The 21,447-nt window shown below is 46.7% G+C and overlaps 1 protein-coding gene across 4 annotated transcripts in view; it reads right to left on the bottom strand.

Moving 5' to 3' along the window:
* TMEM181 (transmembrane protein 181) overlaps positions 1-21,447 on the bottom strand; it is an 875,876-nt gene that overhangs the window by 305,106 nt on the left and 549,323 nt on the right. For all 4 annotated transcript variants that reach the window (XM_069607878.1, XM_069607881.1, XM_069607880.1 and 1 more), the window contains one exon: positions 3,365-3,445. In XM_069607878.1, coding sequence (XP_069463979.1) covers positions 3,365-3,445 — 81 coding nt within the window. The remainder of the gene's footprint in view (positions 1-3,364; positions 3,446-21,447) is intronic.

Below are 21,447 nucleotides of genomic sequence, written 5' to 3'. Positions count from 1 at the left end.
TTACGTGGAAGTTTTGCCCTCATTGGCAGCTCCACAACCCAGGGTTCAGGAAGCCAGGCAGAGAACTGTGGCAGCAGTTCTGTCTTCGGCTTGGTTGCAGCAAGGTAAACAGTGTTCATATCACAGGCATGCACAATTATGTAGGAACGGCACTGCCTAAGCGCATTGGGTAGCATCCTCCATTGCCGCAATAACCTGCCTGGAAGGTATGGCCTCTTTCGCTGCGGTGAGATTTAAACCGCACGCAGACTGACAAACCCCCAACCAGTTTAACGGGTTCTGTTGGGGCTCTTGTCGCACTTTCCCAACCTACTTTGCCCGGTTCAGCTCCTTCCTTATGTTTTTACAGCCCTCCTTTTCTAGACCTATCTGCCAGCCTGTCTGAGCCCCTTCTTCCCTTTTGCTGTCCACCTCAAATTCCTGCCTGACCCTCCTACTCAAGTGATGTATGGCCCTTCTCTATGCCTGACTTTGGGCCTTCTTTCATCTGGTCTTTATTCATTCTTCCAGAGCCTCACTGCTGCCTGTGTACTCTTGCCTGGCTTGCCCCCAATTGAATCTAGGCGCCACCTCTTTGCGGGCCAGTCTTTTCCATGCACCCAGCAGCGCAGCTTCCTGTTATAGTGCTGGTCGCTTTCCTTGCATCACATTAATCCTGGGAAGCTGCAATTGTGGTGCTGGTTTCCGTTTACTCTGATCTCTCTGGGAGCACTCAGACTAGTTCCATCTCCACATTAACACGTGCCTTACTCATTCTTGGTGACCAGAGAAGAGGCATCTACTTGTGACACCCAGAAAATCTGCAAAGAACAGGTACTCAAAGATGTGAGGTGGTGCTTGACAGTAGTAAAGTATGGAAGAAGAAAAGGGTCGACACTATGAATTAAGACTCAAGGTATTGGATTGTAGGGTGTGGCAGTGAGGTGAGCACGAGTTACGTAGCAATATCTGCTTCAGAAAGGGGGGAGATAAGTCTCAGCTAGATAAAAAATGCAAGTTAAGATAAAGAAATAGATCAAGAATTGAATGGGTCTTATTACAAATTGATTGTCCGTTCCAGAGAGCAATGCAACGAGAAGTAGAAGGAAATTAAGTAAAAATAGTAAGGAAGATATTATTTATGTCAGAGGGAGTTGTGTGTATGAGGAAATAAGAGTAGAGTAGTGGACTGGAATATTATAAGCATGTTGAAAAGACAGAGCAAGCAAAAGAGAATAGACAATTTGATTAACAGTAATGCGAGGGAAAGACATGCCAGGTTTGAAATGATTGAAAATAGTCATCCCGACTGTGGCCGGGTATGTAGACGTCAATGGACAAGAAAGGCTCTGGGGATGCAATCAGGAATCTGTGGTGCTGATGACTGGAAAAGCAGTCAAGCGGCAGGGAACAGAGAAATCATTGTGTAAAGCAAGAAAGTGGCCCAAGGCATATTATATAGTTTTAGAATTGCAGAGAGTGAAGAGATGCAAGTCACACAGGTCGCTGCAGACAGACACTGATAACACTGGACTTGGGCTGGATTTAGCAAAGGCTTTGCGAAAAGGTGGTTTTTGTATGTCCTTTTGAGTTCTTCATGGCTGCGGCTAAGATGGAGGTCTTAGCACTACAAGTGGGCAGATGGGAAAGCGCAGCAGGATGATTCTCTAATATTCAGGTATTAAGGGTCAGGTGTGGTTAACTATTCTGCCTGTGTTTAGTGGGCTATGCATTATGCTGTGTTTAGAGGGAGTATATATCTCTTATCCTGTTATTGCTGTTGCCCCTTTAACAGTCTGGAGCTATTGTTGATGGGACCGTAGGATTATCTATTAGAGCACTGTTCCTTTTTCAGTATTCTCCGTTGACATAGGTTTTAGGTAGTTTCAGTGTCAACCCACGACTGCAAGTTATTATTGCCACGGTGTTGATTTGGGAGTACACTTCCTACCAAGCTGTGCATCGCCGAGTAGTGTGTTGTCTGTTTGCACTGTGAGCAGAATTCCACTGAATGTTGGTGGTATGGGTTTGTGCTTCTTGGGTGGACAGTGTTTATGGTTTTGCATTCATTGACCAGTTTCTATACAAGTTGCCAATGGGCTGTGGTGGTGATCTGGGTAAGTCAGGTTTCGGGGGGGGGCTTAGGGAGGATGATCAGGGGGGGAAGGGGGAGTGTTATGCGGGGGGGGAGAGGGGGAGAGTAGTTTGAGTGGCCAGTTCCTGGGTAGTTGCAATATCAAAAGTATGTTTATGCATGCCTGTGGAGACGGAATGACAGTTTAGATCATGTTCCAAAATGTTTTTTTATTGATTTGAACCATTGTGGCTTCTCTCTAAGAGGATGTGGCATTGCTGTGGTCCACAGGCATGCGAGATAGTGGTGACTGGAGTTTACCTGGCTTGTAGCGGTAGGATATCTTTGTATGACAGTGCAGTGGGTGATCAATGTTGTCCGTAGATGGTGGGGCTTTGTCTCTGTGTAAGTTAAGCACTAGGTGTTTCATGAATGGCAGAATGTATGTGCGACTGATTTTTTTTTTTGCTTTTAATGTTTGTCACTTCTGAGGTCTTCCTACTTTTCTCTCAGATTTCTCTAGGGGGGAAAAATGTGTTGTAATCTGTCCTGGAGAGATGGTTGCAGGATTATGTGAAGTGCTTTGTGATGTCATGCAGGTCAGTGGAAAGGTCAGTGAATGATTCAAGCGTGCTGTGCGGGTGTTCCTAGAGAGACAGTTGGTATGAGGCTGACTAAGGTGTGGACTTGGCAGTGGGTCTGTGATACATCGGAGTCTCTATGCGGTTCTACCTTGTAACTAAAGAATAAAAAAGTAATCTTTTGAAACATGGCTTCAGAACCAATGATTGCGGCAAAGGACTTTCATTGCAAAGCATACCAAATAAATTGCACATACTTACAGCCTTATTGTATTCTGATCTCAAAGCATGAAAGTTAGAGTATAGCAATAAAATGGCTATGGGGATTAACAGATCAGTTGATCATCAGTAAAGAAAGCAGTATTTCATAATCCGAGAAAGGCATGCTTGAAGGGACAATGCTCTTTATTATGAAATAATTCTGAGATTTCGAGTGAAACTAATAAGACGTAAACATTATGCAGTCCTTGAAGAAAATGTACCAGCAGAGCTTTAGCTTAAGTTCTGTGGCGAAAACCTCCCAAAAATGTGATGCCGATATAGGCGATTTGTTTTCCACTTTGAAATACATTGAGTGTTTGTTTTAAAAAAAGGATACAGCATTCTATAAACAAAGCCGAAAAACAATTACAGGGTAAAAATAAAAGAATTAAACAACTGGAGCAATAGCTCAAAGTTTCTCTAATCCACAGGCGATTTCTGAATAAAAAATCTATCAATTACCACTTACCGTGACCATAAAGGTAAGCACGACAAACACAAATCGAAACCATATTTCCACTTGTGAAAAAGCTGGGTTGTAAGATTTCCACTGAAAAACAAAATGATATATCAACTTAACACGTGCACTGAGAATAGAAGCAAAAACATGTTCTGTAAACACTGCAGACACCAGCTCATGCTCTAATGAACTGTAAGAAAAACATGACTTCCCTGTAACAGAATTTTTGCAGTTCGTAGCCGTTTGAGATTCCCATACTTCGCATAATCTTCCCTCTAGTAGTTGGTTTCTAGTATTAGACGTTTTACTATGTTTTTAGCTGATCATCAAATGGGTGATAAAATAAATATGATCCAGGCATGACATGCACCAGCTATCCACAAAGCTCTTGTTAGTCAATGCCTCAGATTATTTCTTTTTACCAGTATGCATATTTATAACGAGAATTTAAGGGACCAATACATTACACATTGAGCAACACCCACTCTGTTTTTAAGGTAGCTTATGATTGTAACAAGATAACAAAACCCTAAATGTTTTGCCACTTACCGTTTCTGAAGTAACCATAACTGCGCCCTGACTATTGTAAAACAACCATAATTCAGCCACCACCATAAAAAACATGGTGTATTTCTGCATGGTCATTCCATTACAAATCAGGTCTTTATTCCCCTTTTTAGTTGTTGGGGTACAATTGGTTGTGTTGCCCATCACAATAAAAAGTCCCTGCTAGTCGGGGTATCACTGACGATGCCAGGGAATCCGTCCGTTCTCCCCAAGAGGGAGCCACCCACTTTGGGACTAGGGAGGTGAGCATGCTACACAAAATACTCCCTAGGAGATTTGGCAAGCAGGAGCACACTGGGGGAAGACTCCCCTTTAGGGGACAAGGACTCCCCAGTGAACAAATCTTTAGCGCCTCCCTACCAGTGTCCCAAACAGTTATTGCTTGGATGGGGACGGATAACAATTTTGAGGACAACAGCCCTTGAAATGTGCTTGGTGGTGCTGATGACCATTCCTGGAGGCCTGAACCACAAGACCAATGGTGGTCTTTCTTTACAGGGAGAAGCATATAACAGACAAGATGCAAAGAATCAGTGCAGAGCAGCTAGACCACTGGGAAGGAGGCAGTAGAAGAGGTGCAGCGCATAGCGAAAGCTGCCACTACAGAGCTGAGTGGCAGCACCCTGGAGGCAGGTCCACAACATATGCATGGTGGGCGTAGAGTGCTGGTAGCTGTGAGAAACAACTGTTCTCCCACCTACTCCCTCATGAACTTCCATTCTGGTGGCCAGGGAAGGGCCATCGCTTTTGGATCCCGACCCTGGGGGTGGACAAGTGAGGGAGGATCACCTGAGAGGAGAGTCACAGGGGATTGGGAGGAGGATACCCAAAGGCGAGACATGGTACTCGCCCAGTCCAAATAATACCCCGACCCACTCTCCCTCAGACTTCGTGGGGTATTTTCACTCTCACCTCCTCCCCATTTCGAACAAATACTGAGACGAGGAGGTGGCAAATAAGAGCAATAAAGATTACCCATAGAAACATGGGGAAAGTAAGGGAAATTTACTTAGAAAGAACTCAAGTTGTCCCACTAAGTCTGGCAGTGTCAGGCATTCAACACTGACCATTCACACTTGACTGTTTGAAACTATGAAAGGTTGAGGTTTTTACAAGGACAGAGAGCTGGGGATGCGATCCAGAGACAAGCTAAGGAGCAGTGGAAGCCAGAAGGACGGCGTGCCGAGACGCTGGCCCATTGTTTGGGAGGGGCTGCAGCGTGGCTAGGGAGCCGTGCGTCCAAGGAGCCTATGGCAGCCTGTGTCCTGCTGGTGGCATTCGGCTGAGGTGCCTGAGGGGCAGGTGGCAAGACTCTGACCTCAACCCTGCATATCCTGACAGGACCGCCAGTAAATGCGACGCTGCCCAGTGAGTTTCCTGAGAGTCAGAGTGAGAGACACGCTGGAGAGTGTTCGAATGCAGCGGAGCGGGAGAAAGGCACTGTTTGTAAAGCAGAACGAAGCAAAAAGGGAGTGAAAACTGGTAAAGTGAAAAGCACTAAGAGCAGAAGGAAAGATGTACGGAGGGTGCGAGTGACCAGTTAAGAAAAGGAGGGTGCAAGTGAGCACGAAAAGTGGAAAAGAAACACGAGAAGTGTCCAAGAGGCACAAGGGTGCAAGAGGCACAAGGGTGCAAGAGGCACAAGGGTGCAAGAGGCACAAGGGTGCAAGAGGCACAAGGGTGCAAGAGGCACAAGGGTGCAAGAGGCAAAGGAAGGAAAAGGTACTAGGGGCACGACAAGGGGGAAAAAAGGTCAAAAGACAGTGAAAGTGTGCACAGTAAAGTGAAAGACAGTAAAGGGGTGCAGGAAGCACCTGAAAAGGGATCAAAAGAAAGTACAAGAAATCAAGAGAGGGGACAAATCAATGGTCACCCCTAGGAGGATCCAAGAACCCGGCAGTTTCGAAAGTTTGATTGTATCCCACAAGTGAATTGTGTACGAAAGAACTGTACATACGAAAACCGGTACATCCTGACAGATTGAACTGGTGTTTGGAACTGTCAAGGGGCCGAGGATTGGGGAAGGGAACCCTAAGAAGCCTAACAACTCTAATACTGAAGGAATTGAAGCTTGGGGAATGGAACCCCGAGAAATTGAAAGAGTAACTGAACTTGTGGTATGATTTAAGCGATGCGTATTTTGATGCCATTAGAAGGCTATTTTATGAGCATATATTTTAGTAATTTGGTCTTGAAATGTGTTGGGCAATCTTACTTTCCGTATGTTTTTAATATAACTATGTCTGGAAAATAAATAGAGCTGTAATTTGTATGGGAAGAACAATGCTGTATACTACATATCCAGACTGTTATAGAAGCTGTATTTGGATTTGTTTACAACATGCAAAATCTAGGAAATCTGTCCCTCATATTACTTTCGTGAGATGGAAAAGTTCTGAAATAAGAAATATTTTTAGATTTCCCCAAGTGTTGCACTTAGAGATACTTTTAATTTATCATAGGGAATGGGATGATGGCTCCTTTGATGCTATGACATTTTATGTTAATATGTATACATTTGTAAAGTCTTTTAAATTTTGGTCTGTAAAGGTGTTTATGCACTAAATCCAAATTAAAAAAAAAAAAAAGAAAGAAGAAAGAGTAACTGTTATATTTCTTTGGGTTGTGTGTTTTGAACTTGGACAAGATGAAGTTTGGGGAAGGGAATTCCAAGGAACCAAAGACATTGAAGGTATTGAAGAGTAATGCAAAGGCTCTGTGGAGAAGGTCTTAGCAAAAGCCCCTTTTGGTTGTGACATTGACCAACCTATCCCTGGTGAGAAGACCACCTGAAACTAACCTTGGTTTTTCCTGTTTTTGTTGAACCACTATTTTTCCTTTTTTAAAGACTTCCCCAACACATTTCTGTAGAGTGTGGGCAAGCATAGGTTTTGACACAGATTGTTTTGGACTTTGACATCGATGGCCCTTAGAAACATCAGTTAACGGAACCATCCCTTTAGATTAAGGCCAGTTATGTATTGCAGCAACCAGGGAACCCTAGTAAATACAAGGCTTTGAAACTAACATTGAGTCTGTGTCTCTCTTAATACGATACCTCTCTAACATAGCCCATGGTACTCTGCCGAAACCAGGAGCAGCAGAAGCCCCGAATCACAAGCCCAAGGGAGCAGAGAGAAGAAGCTGCAACCCCACAGCAGACGGCGCACCCGAACTGAGGCGCCCAAGTGAAGCACAAGGCAACCCAAGAACCAAACAGTGTAGATCTCGGATGGAAGGAGCGGCCGCCTCCCCTGACGGCAGTCACTGAGACAACAGGTATGCAGTGTCCCATAAGGAGAGGGGTGATGGCTGAAGAACTCAGACTCCATCTGGAGGAAGGTCAAGACACCAAGAAAGTGGATCAGCTATCCAAAGGGCGCGGCGAGGTTAGCCCCAAAAAGTAAAGGCCTGAAAAGTAAAGACAGAGAAAACCCCCAAGAGGATGAAGACAGTCAATATCCTGAAGAGGATTGTAACTCAGGCAGGGTGAGGGGGGGGGGGGGGGGGGGGTCAGGTGGGGGGGAGCTTAAGGCAAGAGTAACCCATAAGGGGTTACCGAATATCCACAACGAAGAACATTGCGAGGGGTGAATTTGAAAACAACAACCCATGAGGGGTTACAGATTACTGACAAAAAAGAAGACGACTCCAATGAGTGAAGCAAAACATGATCACCCAGGAAGGCTTACCAAATTCTGACGTGAGAGTCCAAGGGGTTGAAGATAAACCGAATCACCCACAAGGGGTTACGGAACACTGACAGAAGAGACGAGAACTTCACAGATGTGAAGCTAAACATAACCCACCCCAACAGGTAACCAAATACCACCAAGAAAGAACGACTCTCCAAGATAGCGAAGCTAACGACAATCAACAAGTGGTTACCAAATGCCAAGAACCCACCACCCCACCTCACGAGGGTGAAGCTAAAAAGAAAAACCCACAAAGGTTTAATCAAATACAGACAAGAGGAAAGAACACTCCAAGGGGGTGAAAGTGAGAATAAGAACCCATGAGGGGTTACCGAATATCCACGAGACACAAATACAGTGAGTGAAAGCAAAAGCAATACTCCATCAAGAGTAACTGAAATTATGAGAGAAAAGCTGGACCTAGTCTACAAGTCTTTCAAAGCCAAATTGCAGAAGATGAGAAATAGTTATCTTGAAGAGACTTTGTTAGAAGAGGTCAGAATCCCACCCCCTCATGTGGAGGAAAGCAACAGACTTGACATTTTGAACTGTACAAGTAGACCCTTGGCCTGAAGCTCCAAGGAGGAGCCCAGAGATATTTTGGGAATGTACGATCCGGCGAAGGCCAGAGAGAGAGGGGGACTATGCGAGCAGGTCAAGCAGCAGCCAGCACAAGCCAAGAAGGGGAAGGAGAAATACCAACTTGTTTTTCCGGTCCGATAGTATGAATTCTTAGGTTTGGGCAGAGAACAAGTTAATACTTCATTCTGGAAAAGCAACTTATTTCTTTAGCATAGGGAACCTTCAACATATCGAGAGGGTTTCTTCTTTAGTTTAAATACATCAGTTGGATTCATGTCTAGTTGTTTGTCCCGTGTCCGACCTACCACATCTTTTCGTTCGCTCAGTTTCATTCTTCAAGTCGTGTTGGAAGCAGATTTACACACATTTCTTTGTGGTGGGCATACATGAAGTTATGAGCATTGAACAGTGGTGGCCCTTGCAGAGTAGCCCTCACCCACCCAGAGGGACCACTAGGTATGTTGTGAGGCCATGCCCAGTGGCTACTTTGACCGGGAGAACATCACCCTTGGCCTTGTTGTTCACTGAAGCCAACCGGTGTGTCCACTGGAGATGGCTTAAGGCATGCACAGGGGCTACATTGGAATGAATGGAGGAGGGCGGGGGTCCAGGGGTCATTCCACGCTGCCCCTAGAACTCCAGAGCCAATTGATCATTAAAATCTGGAGCTGGTACCCAGACTCGTGCCAAGCTTTTCATACCTTGAGTGCAGTGATCCAGCTCCAGGTGGAATCCCTTCATGCTCCTGAACCTTAGACCATGAGGGACGCAAGACAAAGCATGTGGGCTCATTGGCCAAAATAGCAGGTATATTTTGGTTTGCATCATATTGTATCAGTATGAGTCGCACCCACCCCCACCGCTCGAGGGTCAAGTCAAGCGACAGGTCTAAAACATGCTTCTTTAAAATGCATTTGTAGTGTATGGTATGAATGACCCGGTGCTTGATCCACAAATGAGATTTTCATAAGTCCACCAATTGGAATGGCTGTATTTTAATCAGTCAGTATGATCGCTATTTACTAAGGTCTTAAGAACTGGCCCAAAATCTTGGGCTCCAAAAGGCAAACCAGGGCCTTAGAAATTGCATTCTGGGTCCACAAATAGTTCTGCAAATTCGAAATATACAAATTCTTTTATGTATAACATTTTATTACTTGCCATGATAAACATGAAACACATGAAGTCAAGGCAATAGCACATACAGGCATCTACGTTCTTGTGTAGTCCCCTGGGAGCAGTTCAGTGACATTGGGATCCCAAGGACGAGGGTTGTGCGATAAGACATAGCTAGACTGAATTATGGAAGTGAAGCTCACCATGCATTAGTTTATGATCCAGGTCTCAGTCTGGCTCTGTTTAGGACATACAATTTGGATGGTGCCCATACATCTTTAGGGCGGCAGGTGTTGGGCATCAAAGATATTCAAGGTTCTTCCATATTTTTAGCCCAAACCACGTTTTGCAACCACTGGTCCCTCGTGGGGGCTCTTCAATGTGTTCAGCGTCTAAGTATGCACCTCTTTGCCAGCGGGAAGCATAGGTTAAGTAATCAATTTATACGCTTGTAATGCACCTCATATTGACCAAACAGAGCCTGAGCGATGATTGTAGCCGAACATTCAAAACATTCTCAAGTACAGCACATGCCTCTTGCCAGAACCTAAACACCTGTGGGCAAGACCAGAGCATATGTATGTAGTTAGCACCCTCAGTTCCGCATCTGGGACGTTGTCTGGTGCCTTCAAGGCTAAACCGGCACAGTATAGCAGGCGTGTAATGCCACCTATTAAGGACTTTCAATTGAATGAGTCGGAAACTGGAGTTTAGGGACACCTCCCTCTTAAGTGTACACATCTTTTTTTTTAAACTCTTATTAGTGGTAACAAAAAAGGCCAACAGCACCATTGCACAGTTCATTTCACAGATTTAACAGGGATAAATTGGTTCAATGCAGTTTAACAAAACAGTATCATGGTGACAGGCCATCATCAGTAATCATATTGCACAGGTAAACTCTAAACGGGCCCCAAATGTCTTTGGGTCTACACGTCGAAGGTTGTGTCAAAACAAACTGCTCCTCTGACTCATTGATATGTGTCAATTCTTGTAGGAATTGGTTCATGCTGGGTGGCAGATCGCTTTTCCACTTCAATAAAATACATTTTTTGGCAACCGCACATGAAATGTTGAATAGTCTTCTGATTTTTCCCCAAACAGATTTCTGAGGAGTCAAATCAGGGGGAACCCGAGTTATTTCTTCCAACATTTCTGCTACTGCCCTCCAGAAACCCCCAACCACCGGACAGTCCCAGTACATATGAAAGGAACCGGCATGAGGAGCAGTACATTTGGGGCAGGCATCCGGCACAAACTTAGCGATCCTGGCCGGCGTGTAATGTAATCTATTTAGAATTTTAAATTGGATCAACCTCAGGCCAGAGTTAAGTGAGATCGTTTTAGTCAGTGAACAGTATCTGGCCCATTTCTTCTCTTCGATGGGAGCTTGGAAGTCTACCTCCCACCGCTCCCTTATCTGATTCGCTGTGGGGGTGTGGGTCTGGACTTCAGTGTATAGCCTAGAGATTCCCAGGCCATTTTTAGCCGTCACTAGTTGTACACATGGATGTGGTGGAGGTTCGTCCGAGAAGAGAGGCCACCTTTTTTGAAATGCAGATCTCATACGATAGTATTGCAGCGTTTTTAGTGGACCATCTCCCAGCAACAGACCCCAGTCTGAAAAAGTGCCACTGACAAACATGTCACCAAGCTTCATTTCACAGTTAGGGTCCCAGGATTCCTGTTTGCTCGTTGTCATATGTAGGAGGGATTCCCGGAAAGTTCCACAGAGGTATATCAGGGTTATAGGGGGCCTCAAGTCTAAGCCTTTGGTTTATAGCTTACCATGCCCTGACTGTGCAGCCAACTGGATTGTATTCACACGTGCCTCTATAGTGTGGATAAAAAATGACTGATTGTATGTTTGTGGGATGTGTAGTATATTTTTCTATCCATGCATGTGGTGTGTTGTACTCGTCATTGCACCAATATTTAGCAAATTGCGCCTGGGCTGCATAATAGTACAGCTTGAAATCAGGGGCTGATATACCCCCCCCCGAGGATTTTTTCCCAGCTTATCCTCTCTGTCTTACCGTTCCAGAGAAACATTACCGCCATAGATCTGAGTTTGCCGAAGAAGGCTTTGCCATGCCATATAGGGATGTTGACAAACAGATAAAGAAGCTTAGGTAAGATAACCATTTTAAGAATAGCGACTCGTCCGGCTAAGAGATCGGGAGTCGCCCCCAGATCTGGAGCTTGGCCGTTAGAGTTTGCAGGGCGCTTTCATGATTATCTGAATATAGTGTAAGCTTATTTCTGGAGACGAGAATTCCCAGGTATCTGATACGGTCTTCAGACCATTTGAGCCCGCCTGTCACTGTGGGGCACTGGGTGGCCGGTGTAAGCGGAAATATTTCCGATTTGGCCTGGTTTATCGTGTACCCAGAGTAATCTGCAAACTCCTGCATCTCTGCCATAATGCGCATTATATTGAGTTCCGGTTCCTTAACATATAATAAAGTGTCATCCGCATAGAGCGATACGAGCTGGGTAGATCCCTTCATTTTGATCCCTCCATCCACATGTCTGAGACGGACCGCGGCCACCATTGGCTCAATGGTTAATGCGAACAACAAGGGCGAAAACGGGCAGCCCTGTCTGGTTCCCCTCTCCAACAGGAACATCTGGGAAATGGCTCTATTGGTCAGGGCACGAGCCCCAGGTTCTGTGTTCAGTAATTTCACATATCTTATGAAGTTGGGCCCCATCCCAAACGCCTCCAGAACCGCAAGGAGATAGACCCGCGAGACAGAATCAACCACTTTTTCAGCGTCAAGGAATATGGCCACTGCGCTCCTCGCGGGATCTATTTGTGCCATTATGCCAAAGAGTCTTCGGAGGTTCAGGGCCGTAGATCGTGCAGGGATAAACCCGTTCTGATCAGGATGTACTAGGGTAGGGACCACCGGCAGAAGCCGATTCGCCAGTACCTTTGCAAATATCTTCGCATCGGTATTTATAAGTGACAGGGGTCTGTAGGACGAAACGTCCTGTGGTGGTCGCCTAGGCTTATGGAGTACGGTTATAGCTTCTCTCATAGTTGGGGGCATCCTGCCGGACTCAAGTGCCTCCTACAGCAGTATCGGAACGAGCTCCTCGTGAAATTCTTTGTAGAATTCTGCTCCCAACCCGTCCGACCCTGGTGCCCTGCCCGAAGCCAAGGCTTTGACCGCTTCTACAATCTCTTCCACAGTCACCGGTTGATCTAGCGCTAGGCGTTCTTCATCGGGGAGTTTAGGGAGGGAGAGAGCCTCAAGGTATATCTTAATTTCGGCGGGTGTTTTCTCATCTTTATTTGAATATAATTCTTTGTAGAATTCCAAAAATTCCCCATTAATGTCTTCATTTCTGAGCAGTACCCTCCCCTGTACAGTGCGTATACTTGTGATCTGTGTAGGTTGTCTATCGTGCTTGAGTAAGTTGGAAAGCGTCCCGCCAGCCTTGTTACCCTCCCCGTATCTACGCGTGCGTATAGGGGCCGCCACATATCAGAGCTCCCTTATGGCGAGCTTATCAAACTCTTAAAGGTGCGTGTGTATATTGGCTAATACTGCTTTGTCTTGCGTGTTCGTGTATGTTTTCTCCAGAACATCTAGTTTGCTTTCGATAGTTGACAACTCGGTTCTCATCGCCCTCAGCATACCTGTAGTTTTGGACATCAACACACCCCTTATCCAGACCTTGAAGGATTCCCACACCGTTGAGTACCTGTCAACCGATCCCACATTGTTGGATAGAAACTCTGATCTCAGCATGGAGTGCTTCTACTGTTCCGGGTCCCCCAACATTCCACCCGGCATCCTCCACCTCCTAGCAGGGCATGGGGCGTTCCGGAACACTAGTTCCAACATCACTGGGGAATGATCTGACAATGTTCGAGGAAGGATTTCGCATGCCCCCACCACAGCCATCAAAGACATGGACACAAACCAATAATCAATCCTAGACTCAGAGTCATGTACCGAGAAATAAAACGTACATCTCCTGGAATCAGGATGAGTTTCACGCCATGCATCTGCCAGCAAAAGTTGTGACAAAACATGTTGCAAATTAAGTACTGCCCTACTTGGGGTTCTAACCACCTTCGAGGATCTATCAAGAACCTGGTCCAAAGCCAGATTTCATAACACATTTGGAACATCAAGTGACATAATTATCTGGTATAAATCCATGTAAAAGGCAGGGTCATCAATGTTAGGCCTGTATGTGTTGACCAGGAGTATTTGTTGAGTAGCCACCTCCCCCCAGACAATGACATATCTGCCCAGGGGATCAGCCTTGTGACCACCCACCCTGAACCCAAGACCTGGATGAATAAGTGTGATCACCCCTCTGGACTGGGATGAATAGTCAGTGTAGAACCGGAGGGAACCCCACCTGGGCAATATGTGGGCGATGCTCAATCCTACTGCATGGGTCTCTTGTAGCATCAGGATTTGGGGATTATGCCTGGCAACATAGTTGAAAATCTTCTTAACCTGATTATTTAATCCCTGCACATTCGACGTCAGGAGTTTAACCGCAAGTCCAACACCGAGGCTCTGAAAAGGAGCATTAGCCATGGTCAAACTCAACAAGTTTACAGTAATCGTACAACGCAATCTGTGCCAGCCTCGATGCCACCATATTTTTACTTTTCAACCAACAAGTCCCCTCCAACTACTTCACACATGAACATGGCTCCGTAGAGTGGCACGAACCCCCAACAAGATGCCACCATAAGTTAATACAAGAGCTGAGTTCACCAAACCCCCCCCCCACCGTGTCCCATCCCCCGCCCTCATCGTCACCCCCAACTCGACGATGCGCCCAACAAAACTTATGGAATATTCCACGGGTGGCCATGTTGCTTCACATCCGCCGATCAGGTCCAACAACTCCACCAACCAAATTGCCTGGCACAGCTTGATCCGATACTTATCTTGAATATAGCCTTAGAAAGGGTTGACAGTCAAGTGTTTCTTAGTCTGCAGGTCTGGGTCTGTTTTGTGCCGGTCTGCCCCCTCTAGGAGGAAGGGGTATGGACGTTTCAATACATTGCGTGGCTTCGGCCAGAGATTCAAAGAAATGGGCCCTTCCCGCGTGCTGAGTCCTCATTTTTGCCAGGAACATCAAAGCATATGGGATCGCTCGTAGGATCTCCTGCTCGCCTGCACTCCCGAGGAGAAATCTGGGTAAATGTGGAAGCGACATTCCTCATATTGGAGGGTGCCCGCCTCTCTTGCCTTACATAGGATTGTATCTCGGTCCCTGTAATTGAGGAGTCGTGCGATTATAGTACGTGGTGGTGCGCCTGGTTTGGGTGCTGGGGCCAATGTACGGTGTGCTCGTTCCACCAAGAAATGTTCAGAGAATGTCTCCTGTCCAAACAGGGTTTTAAGCAGTATCTCGAGTTGTTTCTCTATTTGACCCTTGCCAAAAGATTCCGCTATGCCCACCACGCGAATATCGTTTTTCCTGGAGCGCGACTAAGTTCTTGCATTTGTTCTGTAGTTTCGCCATGTTTTCTTTGATTTGGGTGATGTCGCGGCTGTGATGCGAGAGTGTCTTCGTTAGTACTTATCATGCTTTCGGTTTCTGTTATACGCAAACTTTCTTTCTCCACTCTAGCCTTTAAGGAGCCGATGGTGGAAAACTATGTTGTCTAATTTCGTGTTGACTGCGCGGAAACCATTTTGCACTATTGTGGTTTAGTTTAGTTTATTATTTGTATAGCGCCGCCTGGACCTGGGGCATCCAGGCGCTTGCAAAGAATACAACAAGATTAATACAACAGTACAATATGATAAAATATGGTCTTAGGGGACCAGTAACAGAGATTGAGGGAGTTGTCAATCAGTTTCAATTACAGATAGTTACATATATGGTATAGCATGGTCAAGGTGGATGAGAGCAATACATTTGGGACATTATCACGCAGTTAGAGGTAATGTACAGACCGATTTACATATTTACAAATGTACAGTCTTGGTGCATGCTGGTAAGGTAGGGCTAGGCAGTTTACGTTTCTTTGGATAGAAGCCATGTTTTGGTGTTATGTCTAAATCTGTGAAAGGACGGTTCTGATCTCAGCTCGAGTGGAAGTGAATTCCAGAGTTTGGAGGCAAGCACGGGGAAGCTAGAGCCACCTGCTTTTTGGAGCTTAAATCCTGGGATATTGAAGCAGTGTGTTTGAGCTGATCTGGTAGGGCGCGCTGGGGTGTGGTGAGTGAGGTTGTCAGATAGGTAACTGGGTGCTTGGTTAGCTAGGCATTTGTGTGCGAGTGAGATGGTTTTATATTCAATTCTTTGTGGTATGGATAGCCAATGGCAGGAGCGTCTGGCGTCCGAAATGTGTTCATGTTTAGGTATGTTCAGGGCTGCTCGCAAGGCGTTGTTTTGTATGACTTGTAGTTTGTTAATGTTTTTCTGACTGGTGCCCAAGTATAGAGCATTGCAGTAGTCGACTTTGGAGAGGACTAGCGCTCTGGCTAAGGTGGTGCAGTTGGATGGTGAGAAGTAAGGTCTGCTGGCATTGATGAGCTTACAGGTGTAAGCAGTGGCGGATGAGATGGAATTGATCTGTCTTCTCAGTGTGAGGGAGGAGTCGAGGTAGATTCCTAGGGTTTTGACGCTGTTAGAGACGATGTTATTGCCATCTATAGTGAATGCCTGATAGAGTTTGTCGAGTTTATTAAGTCTGGGTTGGGAACCTAGGAGAAGAAGCTCGGTCTTGTTGTCATTGAGGCATAGGCCATGCTTGGCCATCCATTCTTGGATAATGGAGTAAATGTTGTTGAGAGCAGTGAGGTCGGTGGAGTAGTCGCCTGTTAAAGGGAACAGTATTTGGGTGTCAGCTGCGTAGTTGGTGTAGACGACACCCAAGCAGTCCAATATGTCAAAGAGGGGTTTCGTGAACACATTGTATAGAGTGGGGGAGACGCAGGAGCCCTGGGGGACACCGCAAGTGACTGGGGCTGGGTTGGCAGAGGCTGTGGGTGCGAAGACTCATGGATCTGTTAAGGAAGGATTGGATCCATGCGTTGGCATTATCTGAGAATTTGGCTGCTGAGGATAGATGTTTGCAGAGGATGTCGTGGTTGACCAGGTCGAAGGCGGCCGATAAGTCGAGAAGGAGGGCCAGTTTGCCATTGTCTTTAATGTTGTCCATCTGTGTCTTAAGGTCAATCAGGGCGGTCTCAGTGCAGTGTTTGGGGCGGAATCCTGATGGTCTGAGTCCTAGTACGTTATTTTTCTCAAGGTGGTTCTGTATCTGGAGATAGGCAGCTCTGTCAAGGATTTTTAGTAGGAAGGGTACAGTCGTAATGGGTCTGTAGTTGGTGGGGACATTTGGGTCAAGGGTGGGCTTCTTAAGTAAAGGAAGAACCCAGGAGTCCTTGAGGTTGTTGGGCACTACGTTGGATGTGAAAGATGAGTTGATGAGGGAAGTGATGAAGGGCGCAAGTTGTTTGGCTGCATCTTTAATGACTGTGACCGGGCAAGTGTCACCTTGGCATTTGGACGGTTTAAGAGTAGATTATTTCTTCAACCTCTTTGATGGTTATGGTGGAAAACTCAAAGAGGTTATTGTCATCATTTTGGGGGGTGGTGTAGGTGTGTGTAGAGGGGGTGATCTTATCAGTGAGGGTGAGGCTTTCTTTCTTTGTCAGGATTTTGGCTTGTAGCGTGGCAATTTTGCCTAGGAGTGCTTCCTGAATGTTCGTGCACCAGTGGATGTCTTTGTTGCAAGTGTCTGGAATGGGGGAGGGTGATTCGAGTTCTCTCAGGATATTGAAGAGCTCTTTGGTATTGGATTTGGCGTTGCAGATTCTTTCATTGTACATGTTTTTTTTATACTGGATGATGGCTGACTTATAGATATTCGAGGCCAGTGCGTAAGATGTCTTATTAATAGTGGATGGTGACTGTTTCCATGCTAATTCAGCTTGTCTTTTGGATTTGCGGAGTGTTTTTAGTTCGGGGGTGATCCAAGAATTGAGGTGTGCGCGTGGTTTGGCTTTCCGAAGCTTGAGTGGTGCTATGGTGTTTATGGCCTTAAGGATGGTTGTGTTGTATAACTACTAGTTCAGTAGGGTTGGTCATGGTGGGTGAGAAGTCGATGATGGGTTGGAGTAACGGGAGGAGTTTCTCTACTGTGATATTTTTGTTGTTTCTTGTGAGTGTGGGTGGGGCATTGGGGGAAGGCTCTGGTGTTTGAGTGCCTTTGTTGATGGTGAAGGTAATGAGGTGGTGATCGGTCCAAGCGCATGGAGTGTTGGAAAGGATGGTAGTGTTGCAGTTAAGGTCAGCTATCCAGTCAAGGATGCGGCCTTTGTTGTGTGTGGGTTGTGCAATATGGTGGGTGAGTCCTAATTCTGAAAAGGTGCTGAAATTAAGTTGTCTAAATTCTCACTAGGCTCAGTAGTGGCGGCCTCGTCAGCCGACATAGCCAGAGTCTGACTGCCCGTGTAAGCATCCATTGGGCCCTTCTGTTTCCCCGGAGTTTTGGAACTTTTCCCCGACTTCTGTGGGTCACCCTGATACTGTCGGAATCGTGTTCCGAAGCGGTGCAGTGCACGGTTAGCCGAATTTCTATTTGCCGTCTTTCCTTGCTCCTTATGCAGTGTCCGAGCCCTGGGAATGGATCAGATTAAGGAGCCAGAGACTTTATGAAGGCTAAACAAGGAGCCCTGAGCCGGAACGTGGTGGGCCAAATGGGGGGTTTCTGAGCTGCTCCGGTCCGCAGCTGATGTATATGTTGGGGGTCACGACCCAGCCCGGTCCCCGACGCGGGACGTGCTCCGTATTCAACGGGACGGCAGATAAAGTATATCGGCTCAGTGAGGATTGTCGCCGGGTCTGTAAACCGCCGCCCCGGGAAAATAATGTGTCCCTTTTCGGCAACTCATCCGCCGCCCAGCTGTGACTCCTTACCGGACGTTCCCGTCTCCGGGCCTCCTCGCGGTCCTGAATCACAGGCCCGCCGCACGCCTCGCCCCGGTGTTATAATGCAGGTTCCGGAGGAGGCTTTTCCCTTGGAGCTCAACGGCCGCGGCCCGCCACACACCGGGGCCGGACTGGAACGTGGGTCGGTTCGTCCGACTGAACCACCGCGTCACGGCCAACCCCGAGGCCGCAGCGTATTACCAGCAGGGCGTAGGGCCTGGGCTGCAGTTCAGGCTCCTCCCATCAGGGGCCTCGGTCCTTCAGTCACGCAGCAGCACTCGCGTGGATCTCCCTGGAACTCGGCGCCGGATACATTCAGCCGCGTGTGTCGACCGATCTGCCTGGGGCTGTATCTCCGGCGTTCCTGGCCTCTAATTCACAGGAGTTCGACTGACCCTCCACGGATGGCCGGGCAACCTTCCCAGAACGTTTAGGATACGCAGGCAATGTTAAAACAGATTATATGGCGCAGGATATCTCAGTGGAGCGGGAGCTCTGGAATCAGGTGGCCATTTCCAACGTGCACAACAGCGCCCCCCCAAGTGTACACATCTTCTGCCACATATCAGAAATGCATGATCCGAGGTCCCTATGCCATTTGGCACGAACTAGAATCACCACTAGGCCTGCGGTTCAATGCTAGGAAGCGCCTCAGGAAAGAGACCAGTGAACACAGAAGGCCACTTGCAGTCGTTAATACTGTAAGACCATCATTGATTTACGGCGTATACCAGAGGTCGCCTCCATGATCGTGATGAATGACCTGCCTGTGTACATTACTGAGTGTACTGTATTAGAGTGCCGTCTAATGTTGCTGCATAACATCTCTGGTGGGTGGCAGCACTCGACAATTCCAGAGGGGAACTCTCTGCAATAGGGGTCCTACACCTGCAGTAGTTGAAACAAATGTTTCCACGTTATTGCATTATAGCTCTAACCAGGTCAAATGGGCCCCAATGCCGAGTGTGATGGAGCCAGTAGCAGTGACCTAGCTTCATCTTTCCCTGTGGATTTTCTTTCAATCTGTACGTGCGGTAATGTGATGCCAATTGCATACCAGTATGCCACGTATTGACCCAGCGCTAGCATATAATACAGCTTAAAGGTTTGGGGCCATGAACCCTCCATGTTCATAATGTTCATTTACATGTAACCATTTCATGTCGACTGCACCCGTGTGCTACAAATTTCAGCACCAATGCATCCAGGTCTTTGAAAAAGGACTGGCCTGGCCAAATAGGGATATTTGAGAATGGGTATAACAACTTTGGAAGCACCACCATTTTTAAGAGCAAACATTTGCCTGCAATCGTAAGAGGGAGCTGTGCCCACCTGTGTAGTTTGCGTGCAAATATCTACGAGCATACACCATAATTGCCCTTGAAGAGGGTTGCTCGTATGCGATACCTGAATGCCAAGGTAAGTTATATTCTGCAGGGCCCAAGTGAATTCATCGGCTATCTGGGGCCTAGTAGTCTTCCTTTGTCTGAGATTTTCCTGCGGATGTCATCTGCATACAGCAATATATTTGGCAAAACCCCCAAACCGTATTCCCTGCCCAGTCTGTTTAAGCCTGATCATATCAGCCAGTGGTTCAATAACTATCGCAAATAGTAGCTGGGACAGTGGGCATCCCTGCTGCATCCCTCGGGATTAGGTCCGATAGTTCTCCATTGGTGCACAGCCTAGCCACTGGAGAGGTATACAGTAATCACAGATGAGAAATTAACCAAGGGCCAAACCCACAGTTCCATACAACCTCATACAAACTGCCAATAGACGGCATGAAACTGTTTCTCCACATCAAGCGTGGCCATTAACCACCTCCAACCCAGGGTCAATCTGTGCCATAAGATTGAAGCTAGTGGAGCGACCAGGGATAAACCTGGATTGGTCTGGATGAATGATATAAGACATGGAGGGTGTGCGCCTATTAGCCATGACCGGGGTTGGCGAATATTTTGACGTCCACGTTGATGAGCGACAGCGGCCTATATGAGCCACAATCGTATCCTGGCTTGTTTGGCTTAAGAAGTACTGTGACGATTGCCTCCCGGAGCATAGAAGGAAGCATCAGATCTTCTAATGCCTTCTCCCAAACCTCCAGCAGATATTTACAGACCACCAGCTTGAAGCATCTATAGAACTCACCATTGAGTCCATCAGACCTCAGCGCTTTACCAGACGGTATATCTATAGCCTTTGCAATCTCCTCTGTTGTGAATGGCTGATCTAGTAGCATCCTGGTCTCCGCAGCTAGCTGTGTCAACAGCAAGCTGCCATGGTAGCCACAATTGTCTGCTTGTGTGTATGTGCCAGGCTGTGCGCACAAGTTTGTATAAGAATCGGCAAAAGTGTCACTTATCTACTTTCCAGTATATACTAATACCGCCTCCATCTTCTGCTACCAATTGGCCAATGCCCTCCCCTACTTCTCACCTTCTCCATACCTGCGAGCTGCTGATGAGGTCCCGAAAAAGTTCTGTTCCCTTACTCAAACTGTTAGTGCTTCAGCAATACTCGTGTGTCCGCAGATGGGTGAGTGTTGTGTTCCAATTCCAGTTTGCGATGCTTGTTTTCATTGCTTTACATGTCCCTACATTTTTTTAAGACCCCAAACTCTGGACATGGCGATCCCCCTGATATAGGCTATGAATGCCTCCCACAGAATTCTTGCCTGTTTCACAGATCTCACATTATTCTCAAAGAATTGATCCACTTTGTCCTGGAGGTTGGAAGAGACACTGTTCCCGGTATGATCTAATGTAGTGTCTAGGATCAGGTTGAAGTCCCCTCCCCAGATTATTGGCACCAGTGGGAAAGTGGGGCAAATATCAATAGATGTACAGAATTGGGGTGGAGGGGATTATCGATGTTTGGACCATACATATTCACTAGCAACATTTCTTTCCCCTTCAACCTACCATACACAACCACATACTGCCCCACAGGATCCACCAGTGCACAGATTTTCTAGAGCTGAACTCTATGTGAGCACCCCCTCTAAACTGCATGGAGTAGTAAGTGAAAAAAGTTTCCTCCCCACGTATGTGAAAACCGGAAATTGCTGTTATCCATATTATGCGTTTTTTGCAAAAACGTAATGCCAACGCCATGTCTTTGGGCGTATACCTGTAATTTGCGCATCTTGACACTATTCCAGCTGACACATCGTACCCCACCTGCCATACAGATATAGCA

Source organism: Ambystoma mexicanum, chromosome 4q, assembly GCF_040938575.1.
Source record: "Ambystoma mexicanum isolate Mex_15411 chromosome 4q, UKY_AmexF1_1, whole genome shotgun sequence".
Classification (NCBI taxonomy): domain Eukaryota; kingdom Metazoa; phylum Chordata; class Amphibia; order Caudata; family Ambystomatidae; genus Ambystoma; species Ambystoma mexicanum.
This window is presented reverse-complemented; position numbering and strand designations above follow the sequence as displayed.